At 48.4% G+C, this 15,751-nt stretch overlaps 1 protein-coding gene across 1 annotated transcript in view; it reads right to left on the bottom strand.

Annotated features, from left to right (window-relative positions):
- Positions 1-1,050: 1,050 nt before the first annotated feature.
- Positions 1,051-15,751, bottom strand: part of ZNF438 (zinc finger protein 438) — a 166,929-nt gene continuing 152,228 nt past the window's right edge. The window contains exons 5-7 of the mRNA XM_079698785.1: positions 13,976-14,059; positions 3,273-5,103; positions 1,051-1,956 (exon numbers count right to left, since the gene is read on the bottom strand). Coding sequence (XP_079554911.1) covers positions 1,338-1,956; positions 3,273-5,103; positions 13,976-14,059 — 2,534 coding nt within the window. The 3' untranslated portion in view covers positions 1,051-1,337. The remainder of the gene's footprint in view (positions 1,957-3,272; positions 5,104-13,975; positions 14,060-15,751) is intronic.

A 15,751-nucleotide genomic window follows, 5' to 3' on the forward strand; every position in this document is an offset into this window, starting at 1 on the left:
ATGAACCACAGCAGAATCTTTCCGAGATTTCTATCCCTACCCTCTTATTCTCAAATTTATAAAACTATTTGCAAAAAAGCCACGGATTGGGTTTTCCCTTTTTTGCGCTATTTAAACCAAATTGTACTTCTGAACACTTGGTTTTAAAATGAGACATTCAGAAAGATGATTTAAGACCCGCTAGCTCATCAGTTAGAATTTAGGTCTTGCTCCGTTTAGGTAACTTCCTTTAACACAGAAAAATGTTATGACGCCCGGGCCCAGCTTCAGGAACAGGGCTGGCCACGTGCACGGCGCTTTCAACCAAAGCCCGGGATTCGAGTGGCTTGAAGTGTTCAGACTCCCCCATTCCGAGAAAACGATTTTGCAGCCAGGATGGCCAGAAACTTCAAATGGCAACATTTCTGATTCGAGGTAATTTCCCAAGAATTTAACAGGCAATCATTTACTCCTGACTTTCAAAGAGGACCCGGGCTTGAAAGGCACAGTTGCATCTAAAATTGATCAGCCAGTGACAGCCCTCTGAAGTTACTGGGGAAGAGGAAAGGCCGCTGAGACACCTGACATCTGGGCTGAACTACCCAGTTCCCTCTCCAGATTGTAAATTTTCTGGCTCAAAAGACTTTTTGAAAATAACTTTTTAACAAAAAAGTGGTTTTTCTATTAGCCAAAGTACTAAGAAATGGTTGATTACTTTGACAGGGAGCACTACAGGGATAAGACTTCGCATCTAAGCCTCAACGGAATGTGCATTTAAGAAAATGAATTTAAAAAAATCAAAGTCCTGAAAACACGGACTTTCAATTATGACAGACGAGAACCTCATTTAAGGTGCTGCTCTACAGCATATTCAAATAAACTAGAGAATCTGATAAAGATCAACAATATGCCAGGGTTGAGACAGAAATGATTTTGTCACCTGGACATTTACCACATTTGTCGACCTACTTAAACAGAAAACACGTGAACAAAAGGACACATACACGCACACAGACAGGAAATAACTCAAACACACGTGTTTTTACTAAAAACTGTACTTGAAGAATAGCCTATAATACTCTACATTTCAATCTGCAAATTTATCTTTTTATTGAATCTGAAATAAAGTCTCAGATACTAACAGGACATAGAATTTTAAAATAAAACTGCGTTATGTTAGAAAAATATGCATCAAGGGCATATGTACATATATATTTCATAATAAAATAAAACTGTGTACGAAACTCACGCTGCTCATTAACGCTGATCCTAACCTGTCTGATTTTTGGTATTAAGCGCACCACCACGGAACAGAGGAAGAGGAGAGGAAACCTCCCCTTACCCCTCGGCTTCCTGCCTCATTTCCCGGTGTCGCTGGAAGGTTCGACGACTCCCTGGCTGGAGAGCGCGCTGAGGACCGTCCAGAGTCTCGGAGGGTCGTCGCACTTGTGCCGCTCTTCCCAATGCAGAAGCAGCTCTTCCTTCCTTACCAGCGTCTGTGCACAAAGCACGCAGTGAAAGCCAGGCCGGGGCGGGGAGAGGGCAGCGTCGGGGCCGGGACCCTCGGGGCCCTGGGGGTGTCCTCCGGGCTCACTGGGTCCTGGCTGGGCTCCTTCATGTTTTGCAAGTATTTCCACATCATTCTGGTGACGGAGGTAGAGTTGCTTTTTCAGTCTGGGGACTGCACAGAGTTCCCCGTCCAAGGGACGGTGCTTAAGCTGCTTTCTTCTCTCAGGATGTTTCCAGAAAGGAGCAGCCTGCTGAACCAGTTCTCCCTGAGCTCCCCCGCTGCCAGGGGAGGGTGAGAGCTCCTCTTGCACCTGGCCCTGGATCTCCTCTCCATGAACGTAAAGCAGGTGGAACTTGATTTCAGCAAAAGACTGGGCAGTGATCTGACAGCGGCCACATCTGATCTGGAATTTGACCTCATCAGCCTGGTTTAGAAGGAGGTCTTCTTCCAGGCTGGACTTGGTCTCCCTGGAAAGGGGGGAAAGAGTCTGTATCAGATCTCATGGAAGGACACAAGCGGAACTTCTCCTTACAGCTCCTGGCCTTCGGGGATCTCAGACACATGCACCGAGGAGGGGCCGAAGGAGGGGCAAGCAGAGAGCGCGTGGGAGGCAGAGGCTGCTGCGAAGGCCAAGGTCAGTGCTGCCTGGGGCCTCACACTTCCCACGCCCGCAGGGTCCACTTCTGAAAGAGGCTCCCCCGGGAGCCACCTGTTCTTTGGTTACCATGGCAACAGACGTGAGCACCAGGAGAGCGGCAGGAACTCGCTGGGTCCAGCTGAGGGGACTGTCCCCCCGCCCTCCAGGGCCCTCCCTCTCCCTGAGCACCCAGTGCAGTCTGGACATCTTAGCTAAAACTCAGCATGGACTCCGTTCAACACTTAAGAAGTGAGGTTTCTTTGGGGAGGCTGCTATGTACCTTAGGAAAAGGGACAGAAATGCCTACAGAGACACAGAGAAACCTCAGAAAAGCCGGGAGGAAACAGGACAGGCGTAACTTATTTTTAATGACTATGACAGACCAAGCTGAAATTGAACAGAAAGGATTTAGAACCATTAGGACAACTGGGAATGGTCAGGGGCCGAGGATCTAAAGTGCTGGAAAACGTTCAAGTTTCACGGTGCTGACGAGCATTCACTTCAGCGCGACCTCCGCTCCACCACCTAGAGCACGGTGGACAGACCCAGCGCGGTGCCCTGGTTGACTCACGACTCTCAGACCCGCCCGGCAGCTTTCAGATTACTCAGCTGGTTCGTTTACGGTGCTGGGAAGCAGCGCTGCACAGACAAGGACACAGGAGACAGTAAACCCGGCCTGACGGGGAAACAGGCCAAGCGCTGAGCGTCAGGCCCGCACCTGAGGGCTGCTCCGTGCAGCAGAGCTGCGCTCAGTCCCCGCCACCTGCCACGCCGTATTCTGGGCCAGATGGTGCTCTCTGGGTATACGTTCTGTGGCCAAGAGTGTGGAGGAGATTACTTCTCGGAAGCACCAGATCTACAGACACTAAGTTACTCTTTCATATTTCAGATGCAAAATTAATCTCTTGCCCAATTGTCCCCAGCGTCCCTCAAAGGGACCTCTGCGTCCTGGCTCGTAGAAGGCGGAGTCATCAAAAACCACTAATGATCAGAGACCAGAGAGGAATGCGGCCCCTCTTCACAGAACAGGGGGAAGAGGTGGCAGCTCCCTTACGAAATCTTAACCTGAGGGAGGGTCTTCCAAACCCACCTTGCTGCGTGTGGAATCTGGCCCTGACCTCAAAGCCGAAGCATCCCCGCACTCACCTGTCCGCCTGTCCCTCCATCCCTCGGGCAGTCTGCTCCCTGGTCCTCAGCAGGTCCCCCGGCTGCGGCTGCGGCTCTGGCTGCGGCTCACAGGGGGAGGGCTCGGTGCTGACGGCCACCCCGTGCACCTCTTTCAGGTGGCCGAAGTAGACTCTGACGTGACCGAACACCTTCGCGCAGAATTCGCAGCACACGAGCCTCCTGGGCCGGGAGTCGCCGTGATGCAGACGCACGTGTGCGCTCAGGCTGCCCGGCCGCACGTAGGCTTTGCGGCAGAGCCGGCAGCTGTAGGGCCGGCTGTCGCTGTGCGTGTTGGCGCGCTCGCGGAGGTGCTGCTTGGGCTGGAAGGCGTGCTCGCACACGTGGCACCCGTGCCAAGGCTTTTTGAGGCCGGAGAACCCATTTCTGAAGGCCGAGCCGGGCTTCGGGGAGGGGCCGTCGTCCTGCCTGCAGCCCGGATGCTTGGGGGCGGCGAGGGCGTGATTGAACGACGCGTGCCCCCGGCTGCCGGGCGCGGGGGCTTGTAACGTGGCCGCGGGCGAGGCCAGGGGAGCCAGGGCCGGCAGGACCAGGACAGGTTTGGGCATGATGCTACGGTATTTTTTCACAGCCCCAGGTTTTTGGTCCCTGGATTCCTGGGGATCGGCTTTGGCTCTTTCTTTGCCATCTTTACACTCATTAATGACACATTTTCTCCTTTTACCCTGAAATGTCAGAAGTTCATCCGGGACCTTCCGTTTTCTTCCTCTTCTCTTGGCTGCCGCGCCGTTCGGTTTTGTTTTGTGGTTGAGGTCGGCTTTGGTGGCCGGACAGTAGGCCCTGTCGCAGGGGCTCTGCCTCGACGCCTGTGGGGCAGGTCCCCTGTCGGCCACCTGGGGGGCCGCACAGAAGCCCTCCGGGATGGACGAGGTCTTATCACCGGCTGCCCTGAGCCCAGGGAGAGAAACATCCGCAACGTTCACAGCCGCTCCGCCTTTGTAAACCTGCGACGCCCTCATTCTTGAGTAGGGCAGGATGGGCACTTTACCTCTGGGGATGGAAGGGACCACCTGAACCGCGTTTCCAATAACGCCTGGCGGCAAATGGGTCGCGGCTCTGGCAGAGTCGACCTGTTCTCTGAGTTCTCCCCTGGCGACAGCAGGCTTCCTAGAGGGCTTCTTGCCTGCAACGCCTTCTCTCCCTGACCTCTTCGGGAGGCCCCGCTCGGCAGAGGGCTCCTCCGGTGTGGACAGCGCTGGGGCGGAGGGCGGGTCCCGACCTCCATGGTCTCTGGTCCCTGGGGGCCCAGGGTCTCCATGGCCACCCCCACTGGTCAGCGAGGCCGGGGCCTGGCTGGGTGCCAGCGCCGGCTCGGGTGGGCTGGGCTTGTGCGGGGCCTCGGGATGCTCAGGCAGGGGAGGGGCCGCTTGGGTTTGGGCGGGAGCTTGGCTACAGCCCCTGTCGGAGGAGCTGAACCCCGGTTTCTTTCTGGCTCCTTTGCTATGTCCTGGGCGTTGGTACCGGGGGATGGGCAGCTTCAGGTTCTTGGGCAGAGGCAGTCTGGGTTTCTGGAGTGGCTGAGCCGAGGCGACGTGCGGCAGAGCGACAAGGGAGAAGGTCCCTTCCTGGCCGGCCACCTGCATCAGCGCGTAATTCTGGGGGGGCATCCCCAGGGCCTTCGAGCCGAGGGAGGGGCCTGGATGCGCGTGGTCAGAGAGGGAGGGCGCCGGGCCTGGGAGCATTCTGGGCGCCAGGACTTGGGGCGCAAGTTTTGGAGCGATGGTTCTAAACTGACTCTTACCCTGCAGACCCTTCCCACCCTGAATCGTTCCAGGAGGGCTGCTTGATTCACCTGCAAGGACAATGCAGTATAAAAAGTCACGCTGGTGTCACATAAGCATCTTACCATTCCCTCTGCCTGGAAGCATCCCTAGACCCAGCCCTGCCCTTGGGGGCAAACCTCAAGACCCAGCCTGAAGGTCAGCTCCTGCCCACCTTCCCAGGGACTGATGGCTGTCCTCCACGTTCCACGGCCCCAGTGATAACATTCACCACTTCCCACGGTAATTTATCTGTTTATGCATCTCTACGACTAAAAGCAGAGCTTCCTGAGAGCTGGGGCTTCCCCCTCCTTGTATTCCACAAGTCGTCCTCTCCACTGGCCTAAGTCCGCCAGGGCGACCCCACCCCTCCCCCGAGCTCCCGGGCTGCACGCCCTCTGGCATGTTCTGCCGTGTACTCTTTATTTCTTTCATATAAATGTCTTGCTTTCCCTATTAAGATCTGTGAGCGTGAAGCCCGTATTGGATCTGCCTTGCTATTTCCCACTGTATCTTTGGTACGAAACAAATGTTCCTTGTATCAAACTTCTTTTTCACTCCATTTCAGGATACACAGTTTGACCCACTGGCAGCGCAATTCGTTCTGCACAGTGGATGAATTCCAGCCTGAATGCTGGCTTGGTGGCTGTTTTCCCGTGTGACTTGTGGATTTCTTCTCATACCTTCCAAACTGTTTATGTGTGCTTTTGCAATTAAATCACCAGTATTAAAAAAGCTGACGTGACACCTTACAAACATGTTGGAAGAAAAACAAAAAGATACACAGTGATAAGATACAGAGACAACATAAAAAATACATGAATCACACAAAAAGCCCCTTGCAGGACACCAAGAGGAACAATTTTAACTGACTAACACTTCACGTTCCTGAGATTTATTAGGCTGACGGAAGAGCAGTGATTACTGCTCTGAGGAACAATTAAGGAAACATTTCGATGCTTCTAAGGGCTGATTCATTGATTTGATCCCCTGAGGCCTCAAGCTCCTAAGGCCTGCCTGCAGAAGAGCTTCCCATTTCTAAATACCTCATATTAGTCAAGCTTCACTTCAACTCGTGTTTACCAGGAACCTACACTATTCTAGACATTGGATATGGCAGGCCCGTGATTCCTCTTCTGAAACCACTGCGGCCAGATGTATTTTGGAATTTACACTTTCAAATTTTAGAAAAGTAATAAGATGCTCACACCAAATGTTACATAACACCCAGCAGAGTCTGCAGAATACCCCTAGTTAAACCGAGTACCACTTCTGTAGTAAAACATGAGTATTCACAAGGGGGAAAAAAAATGAACATTTTTAAAGTGTCTTATTTCAGTTCAGGCTTTGCCTCTGAATGAGTTTTGGTACCCAACGTTTGATAACATTTTCTGTTTTCAGAGCCTGTTAGATTTTGGAGTCATAGGAAGGGGATCGAAGAACTATTTCTTTAGGGGCCACCAAGGATATAAAGATGAATGGATACAATTTCTGCCTTAGGTAGCTGGCAATCTGGTAAAGCAGACAAACATTTTTTAAAAAATCAACCTTTATTTTCATGTCTACAGTTAGTGAACTGACAATTTTAGCAGAAAATTGATTTTTTCAGCAAAAATGACACTCTGCAAGTAAACAAATAAGTAGCACAGTAGGAATAAGGTTGAAATATATACTGACTGACCAACTTATTTTGGTAGCTTACATTAGAGGAAGAAGGAAAAAGACTCGTGTTATGGTCTGGGGAAATCAGACAAGGATAATTATGTAATCTGTTGTTTTCCTTTTTGGCTTTGCTACCATGAAGTTCATGGGTAAACTGACTGGTCGATCACCTCACAACAGTCACCCAAATTGATATGCTACATTTGCTTCATCTTCCTGCATAATTTCATTCATTTTTTACTTCTATTTTCACAGCCTTTAAATTTAAACGTCTTTCATGTTAAGCCTCATCTCATCTTTCTGGAAGAAGTACTGACGTAAGTTGTAAATATTGATAAATATACTAAATCAGAACTGGTAAAAGTTTGCAGAGAGCTTAAAATTATTGAAAGCTTTTGGTTGCCTAGGGACAAGGCTTATTAAAGAATTCCACTAACAATTACAATGGTCTTTGCATCTACACAACCTATCAGGGGTGAGGGAGGGAAAAAAGAAGAAACGTTGGGTGATTTCTGTCTAGGCCATACTCCTAAGTGATCGAGCACACAATATTTATAGCGAGAATTGCTGGAAGAAAGACTATGCTGGCCTTAATTAGTCACAAGTCCTCTTGAAATAGTATGTGACAATAATGCATCGCAGCACAAGACACGTCACTTGTCTTGCTCAAGTCTGTGCAGTCGGCTCTTTGTCCCCGAGCCAGAGCCCAAGTCCTCGCAGGGGCCTCCAGGGCCTGGTGCCCTCGGCTCCTGGGAGCCCTCTGACCCGCACCGCCTCCAGGCACGCCAACCGCCCCCGCCCCGTGGCTAGTCCTCACCTGCGCTCTCACCGCCCTGCTTCCCTAGGTGACCCCCGTTACTTGCTGCAGCATTCCCTTCAAGTTTTGTTCAGACGGCCTCTCCGTGATGAACTCTTCCCCGAGCGCCTCAGTAACCTGTATCCCATTCTGAGCTCCCTGCCCCGCCTTCCTGTTTTAATTTTCTCCCGCACACGTGCTCACCGACTTCATTATGGTCCGCAGCGCACCCCCCGCCCCAACCCTGGAGTGAATTCCTCGAGGGAGGGGAGTTTATCTGCCTCTTCAGGGCCTGGAACAGGGTTAGGCATGGGCTCAGAAATCTGATAATTGTTTGTTGAATTTGTAAGTGGTATTTGTTATAAAGTGACCAGTGGCTGAAAGAAAGGAAAAAAAAAAAAGAACATAACTTAAAAGCAAACTTGAACAATGCCAAATTACTTTGAAAATCTGCCCACTGCCAGCATAAGGAAATGGGTTTGCACCATGATTTAAAAACAAACAAATGAAAAACCAAACCAAACAACAACAACAACAAAACCTTTTGAGATAAAGGGGAGAGGTGGGGCCAACTGACGAACCACCTGAGGAACTAACAAGAGACAGTAAGTGATGCTGTTGGGATGCGAACCCCACAGATAGTGGCAGAAACAAGCAAGCTCTGGAGTAGACATCGCTTTAAAGAAAACAGACATGCGAGGAGGGAAAGAGACGGGGATTAGAGTAAAGAGAGGAGGAACAGCTGGAAACAGAAAACTGACCCTCAGAGGCAGAGAATGGCAATGTCAGCACGAGGGGCAGAAATAACAAAGAAGAGAAGACGCAGCTGAAGCAACAACTGGTGGTCAAGGTCACGTCAAGGTCCCTGTAGACTTCCTCTGGGAAGGGGCTTCCTAGGTTTTATGACCAAGTGTAAGAAAGCAACCTTCTGACAGTTAAGGTTTCCAGCAATGAAACCAACTATCTTTACTGAGCCATTCCAAAGGGGAGGGAGGGAGCTAATTATGATACGTGTAAAGTGGATGTGCTTCGGACTTCCCTGGTGGCGCAGTGGTTGGGAGTCCGCCTGCCGATGCAGGGGACACAGGTTCATGCCCCGGTCCGGGAAGATCCCACATGCCGCGGAGCGGCTGGGCCCATGAGCCATGGCCGCTGAGCCTGTGCATCCGGAGCCTGTGCTCCGCAACGGGAGAGGCCACAGCAGTGAGAGGCCCGCGTACCGCAAAAAAAAAAAAAAGAAAGAAGTGGATGTGCTTCAGCTGATCCTCAAGAGTTCCTCCTTTACAGTGGAAATAAAATCACACACGAGGAGCAATGGCAGTCAGAAGAAAAGGAGGCCGACCATGGTCCAGGGGCACAGGGAACTCTTCAGGGTGACCAGCTGTCCCGGCCACAGAGGACACTGACTGGTGAGCAGCCTGGTGGCCTGAGACCACAGAGCCCTGGGTGAGAGGAAGGGGCCTGCCACACAGGGTCATCCTCCTCAAGTGCCCTGCAATTCAAAGGAGTGGGTGCCGGCGTAGAAAAGCGTATCAACTGGCTTCATGATCACTAATCACGGGAAATCTGTGGGGTGAAAAGACAAGGCCTTGCACAGTAAACTAACTTGCTCATGCCTGCCCGGATCTGCTGGGGATTACATACAAGGCTGGGGTCTTCATGAAGGTGGTGCTGAGTCCCACCTCCCAGAATCATTAATGAATCATTAATGCATCAGGAGAAAGACGGCGAGGCCACAAAAATAGAACGAAAGAAAACCCCTAGGAATTACTAAAACGTCCAGCAACAGGGTACTAATACAATACTCGTCCAACCATACAACGGAATACTATGCTGCAGTGGAAAAGAAGAATGAGTTAGACGGATATGGAATACTCTCCAAGATGTGAGGTTTATCGTATGCTATCACGTGGATTTTAAAAAAAAAGCAGTGAGAAACACACACAAATCTATTCCTGTATACACACAGAATATCTCTCAAAGGAAACCAAAGAAACTGGTCGTAGTGTGGCCTTCGGGGTGGAGCCACCGGGGGAAGTACAGGTCGGGGTGAGATGAATGTGTATTTCCCACTGAATACTCTCTGGGCCTGGCACACAGGAGGTACTTACAAATATTTTTTGAATGGATAAAAGGAAAATGAAAGTTTCCCTTTTGGATCCGTTTTGCAAAGGGGTATCCGTGGGGATATCTGTGATGGGTAAGTGTGCGTCCGTACGTAAATGACTGTGTCCAGATGACACCTTGAGAGCCTCTCGGGTTTTTACTTTCCTTGCCTACTTAATGATAAGAATTGCTAATGATAAGGGAAGTAATCGAATCATCGTCTGACAGGCAGTTTATCACCACTCCCCAAGGTTCAGCCCTGAGAGGCATCAGAGCTCATCACCTCTGAAGGACAACCCAAGTCCTGAGAACTGGTCCTCATAATATTTGGCTCTTTAAAATAAAACAGGGCAGTTTGCAATAAAGGTCAGTTATGCTATAATAACTACAGGGTTTTTCTTTTTTTTTCTTTTTAAAGAGGTTTGAACAATAGGAGTGTTTAGAGAAATTGCAAATGCCATTAAGTTTTCTAAAACACTAAGATGTCTGATTGTGGGAAGTCTTTCTTGGCCATGTAGCTGCAACAGTGGTTTACTCCACGACACATTTACAAGGCCTCTCCCAGATGGTGTGATCTAAGCCCCGTCACCTGTCACCTACTAACTTACAGATTTCATAGAACTGTGCACTAAATGGTAAGTCAAAATTTCCACTGACATTCATCATTTCTGGAAATCCTGTGGAATTACCCGTAACACAGTTAGAGACCCACAGGACTCTCGGGCACTAAACATGGACTTTTCTAAACTGAAAACATAAAAGGCTCGCTCAGTAAAATTAATTTTTGCACAGTTACTACAATGGAAATAATTAGTGTTATTAGGATTTTAAATGTGGACTCTTTTTAATATGTTAAGCATATTAAACAATTATTTTGAAGAGTGACATTTACAGTTGCTGAGAATTTGATCTAACTGTGGATTAGAGGACCTTATTATTGTCTAGAATCTGTGCTGGTCTCTTAATTGAATCCTTATGCGAACTCTGCAAATAAACATTATTGTCCCCTTTTACAGATGAGGCAAAAAGAGGCTTGAGGAAGTTAATTACATGCCAAAATCCACACAACCCAGGTCCGTCCCATTCCAATGTGAAGCAATGACCTTCCTTCCTCTCCTTCATCCTCCCCTCAAAAGGGGGAAAATTCTTTACAAAATTGCCCTAATTAGCTCCAAAATATAATTTTTATCTCTGAATTTTAAGGAGAAGAAAAAAGAAAATTTGAAATAGCAATGGCTTGTCACATCTCCAAACTTCAATTACCATTAAATGATTCTTTCCAACAGCCCACTTATTAGAGAACTGATGAAAAGGTAATAGTCACCTGAAGGTAAAAGCAGATATTCAAAGTTGAGTTTCCCACTTCCTATCCACAGGGTTCTGACAAATCCAGAAAGGCGGCCAGGTATCTGTCTGGAGAAAGCACCCTGTGCGTCCTCCTCCATCTCCTCCAGAGCCCGGGGCTGGTGCGTGTCGGCTGCCCTGGCAGGCAGCGGAGGGAAGCCAAGGGCCCAGTGGCACCATGCGCCCGCATCTGCGCCAGCCCCATCAGACTGTTCCACAACGTGGCCCCGCACACAGTGTTAAGAGACAGGAACACGGGGCACGCGACTGTCCAAGAGCTGCAAGCAGCTCACTTCCTGATTTCCACGGGCATGAACCAAGGCCCGCGGTGTTGCTTCTGCACAAAGTTCTTCCCACCCGACCCTTGGCTGGTTCGGGCACGGTTGCCCCTCATTCCATCTGTGGGGACCTGAGGGCCCACGGCTAAGCCAGAGCACAGAGCAGGTGGAGAGAGAGGGGCCCCCGCTCTTGACGCAGCCCCTGGCTCCAGGCTCAGAGCGAAAGTGTTGCCAAGTCTTGGCCACAAAAGAGCCAAAACTTTTAGGACTTGTTTAGGTTTTAATTTTATTACACTGAAAAACCTTATCTTCAATTTTATTGGTTGGCATCCCTGTTCTCCCTCCCACTTGGCTTTCCAATAATAAGTTCCAGTTGGGGTTCAAACTGTTTCCCAGGATGGTCTCTGGTTAAAACAAGCATGGTAAAACCCCGGAGAAATCTGAGATGAAAGAAACGTCTCAGAACACAAGGGAGCTCAACTTAATTTTGTTCTAAAACCTACAAACACGTGGAGCCATCGCCCACCCGTTCCCCCGCATGTCCCGGCTCTGCGGCGCCATCTACAGGGCTGTACTGAGTGCTGGCGGGAGAGATGGCCCCGTAAAGCGTGCTGGCAACACAGGCACACGGGTGCTTTGTTTCCAAGGACTCGGGAGGCCAAGCATCGCTCTAGTCCACACATCTACAGCACTCAGCCCGCCTAGAGTCATTCTACTAGGAGCCCAAGTTCAGGAAATCTGACACTGTACAAAGGAAGCAAGCATATTCCCAAGTCATGTGTCAGGTGCTGTGCAAAATACTTCACGTCCATTATGTCCTTTAATCCCCACAATGCACTGAGTTCGGAATTACTGTGATGTGCATTTTACAGATGAAGATTTTGCAGACAGCGGGTAACAGGCTGGAACTCAAGCCTTGGCCCACGTGACTCCAAAGGCTCTTCCCAGGTCTACCTGCTGCCTGGAAGCTATTACACATGGTGACAGTCACCATCACAGTCTCTAGTGGTAAGATCACGGGTTTGGGGGTTCAGACAGATATGGGTTCAACTCCTGTCTCTGTCTCGTGGTCGGGGAGAGTCACTCTCTCAGCCTGAATGTTCCCATTTATGAAATGGGCATAATAGTATCTGGTCGCTGTCAGGATTAAATGAAGAAAGTACCCATTCAACGTGCCAGGGTAGTGCTTACCACATGTTAGATTCTCAGCAGTTTCCTACCTTCTCTTGCCAAGAAGTATGAAGCTCCTGACATTTATTTTTGGTGGGAGGAGAAAACGCACAAATCTTGGCCGTGAATCATAGGGCAGCAGCACTGAGCCCTTAAACGGGTATTTCTTTTTTGAGAGGTAAATCAAGGAAAGCGGGAAGAAATAGCTATTACTTGTGAATGATGTGCCCCGTAAACCTGTAAAGCACTTCTCTCTGGCCTCTCTCTGACAGCTCACTTGTTACATCTGATCCAGCCTAGCAGGCTCTCCTTTCCCTGTCCCGCCCCCCAATCTTTGCATCCAGTTGACAAAGTGCTAATCAGGTGAACAGTTCTAGTGAATAGGAGTGAACATACGTGCATTGTAAAGAGCTGTTTTCTGGGGACACCCTCCTCTGCTTTTGTTTATATTGAGTATTGATGCTAACTGCTGTTGTTCTCCAGCTTAGCAGGGGACAAAACTCCCCTAGTGGCCCTTCAGGGGATGGGGGTAAGCCCAGGTCTCAGGGGTCCTGGGAGGGACGGGGTCTAGAGTGGGACTAGCGACTCTGGCCACATCTCAGGAGGACGGTGAGAGCAATGGCCACGGGGTTTCTCAATTCGAAAGAGAAAATACAGGGACTCTCAGAGGGTGGGGCAGGGCAACCAGAACTTTGACAGCACTTGTAGATTTCAGTATGCTGTGGGGGAAATCATTAGGAAGTAAGTTTAAGATAGCTTGTTTATAGAAAGAAAAGTCTGGCATCCAAAGAGGGTCTGTAGCCCATAAAATTGAACAAATTAGATATGTGAATATGTCATGAAGCATGGGGAAATAAGCATTCTTTATGAACAAATTTAAAAGCCAGTTACCTAAAACATTAACAGCAATAAAAGAAAAAAAAATTACACAATGTGTTTTTTGTTAAATTCAAGTAGCTAATTATTCTTTTTGGGTCATATAATTAATGTCCCAAATGAAAATTTAAAAAGCACTACATTTAAAATACATTTTAATAATGCTCAATTTCAGTGAATTTCTCCTTCATTTTAATTAAGCCCCCTGTATCAGTCCTCATTTCTCGGAGGAACTATTTTTAATTTCAAGTACTTCTGATGAAAAACAGTTGAAAACTATTAAATATTCTTATTTTTAATGCATTGAAAAAGATGAAGTTATTTATCGTTTTGGCAAAAAAAACCCCAACCCCCCCCCAAAAAAAACTGTAATGTGAGCAAGATTTTATTCACTATTACAAAGCAGTCAACTTGGTATCTTTACCCAAATCTAAGAATGACTGAGTAGCACCAGAATTTAACTAAGAGCTAATGATCTATGAGGAACGCAAAGCAAGACAGAGGGATGCTTTATTAAGCCCATCCTCCCGTTATTCTTTTTGCTGTTAATATTGCTAGGATTGTGGATGGTCAGTTGAGTCACACAGCTGAAACTGAGGCCTTGCTAACTGAACTGCATCAAGGTGAAAGCAGCAAATCACTTCATTTGACACTCTCCCACATAACAAATACCTGTGCATACTGTCTTTCCAGGAGATTCCGACTTCTTCTGAGTCAGCTGTTTCTCAACAGGGTTGGTGAGCAGGGAAACACCTCCTGCAAAAGGGCTTTAGTGAGCTACGTAAACGTCTCAGGGCAAGAAATCTTCCACCACCGAGTTAAAAATGGACCCCTTCTATTTACACCTTATATTTCAGTATCAGTTGGAACAGTTACATATCTGGGATGATAGTTGTTGAAGAAAACCTTTTCCTTAGTGGGATGAACAAAGAGACAAGGTTTCAACATCAGAACACACAGTCAGTTGGAACAACTAAACTAGGACAGTGCAGAAAGTTCTTGCTTTTGGTCAAAATACCATGATTATGAAACTAAAGTGGTAAAGATCACAGATCACAATGCTTCAACAGCAGGATAGTTAAAAGCCAGGGACTGGAATCACAAAGATATTCTTATTTTATACCATAATTTCAAAAGTAGATTTGCTGTATATATATAGAACAGACATTTTTAAAGAATGTGCAAACTGCATGTTAAAAAATGAAATAATGGTTCCACTGCTTTATGGTAGAGTTTTACAGATATTTTATCTTCACTTCTGATTTATCTTCAACTCACACTGATTTAGGACATTTTTTTTTTCTGTAGTCTTTCTCTACCTCAGCTTTTATGTCAAATAGTTCATGATTTGTAAGTACAAATGTACAGCACCACGTATTTCCTTGTTATGTGGATAATTATTCCCTAAAACTCCTGCTTGCTAAATCTTTACTGTTCCTCATTTCTCCAATCAAGGTACATCTTACCTTAACACAGAGAGACCACCTATGATACTGACACTTGGAAGAAAATAAAGAGAAAGAAAAGGAAGCACCAGGCACTGCTGGCACCGAGGTCCCGGGCTTGTGGCAGTTATTCCCATGAGGTTGACCAGTCTGGCCCTCCGTGAGCTAACCCCCATATACTGCACAGATTCTGAGGTACAAAACCACGAAGGCCTCGGAGTGTGAAAGCTGTGGGACCAATCTGGACTCCTTTCCTTTTGAATTCTGCCCGGCTTCTCCTCCATCAATATCTTTATTGTTCTTTGGATGACAACTACAGACCTGGCTGAAGGAAACATTCCCTCTCGTCCACAGGGTAGGAACATGTAAGCATTAACTCCCCATTTTCTCCAAGGGGATGGAGTGACGACACAGTCCACCTGCGTTCTCTTTTCCCCGAGGCTCTACACGTACATAGGTGTGTGTACTTAGGTAAATGCTCCTGGTCCTGGAGTTGGCTTCCTGCCTGATCACCCCTGGACACTCCCAGCATGCCGTGAGTCTTCCCACAGCACTTACCCCGCCCGGTTCCCCTACTTCCCCCGTGCTCTCCACTCCCACTGCCTGCTGCCTGGTGCTGGAGAAACCCAACCACTGTGAACACTGGACAACATCATAGATGTCAGGTTTCCAGTCTGAGACTGCAGACTGACTCCACAGTCAGTTTCTTGTCCTAGCAGACTCCCTTCAGTCCCTCTCTGGGACCAGCCCAGGTTTCTCCCACTGCTCGTCTGAGGCCCCACCCCTCTGCCCTACCCTACCCTTCCCCCATGGCTCTCTCTCTTGTCAGTGATTTTTGGCATTGACCTTGCAATGAACTGAGTATTTGTGCCTTCCCTCCCCACCCCCAAATTCACATATTGAAATGCTAACCTCCAGTGTAATGGTATTAGGAGTTAATTAGGTCACGAGGGTGGAGCCCTCATGAGTGGGATTGGTGCCCTTATAATAGGGACCCCAGAGA

This window comes from Hyperoodon ampullatus (assembly GCF_949752795.1).
Source record: "Hyperoodon ampullatus genome assembly, chromosome: 3".
Classification (NCBI taxonomy): Eukaryota; Metazoa; Chordata; class Mammalia; order Artiodactyla; family Ziphiidae; genus Hyperoodon; species Hyperoodon ampullatus.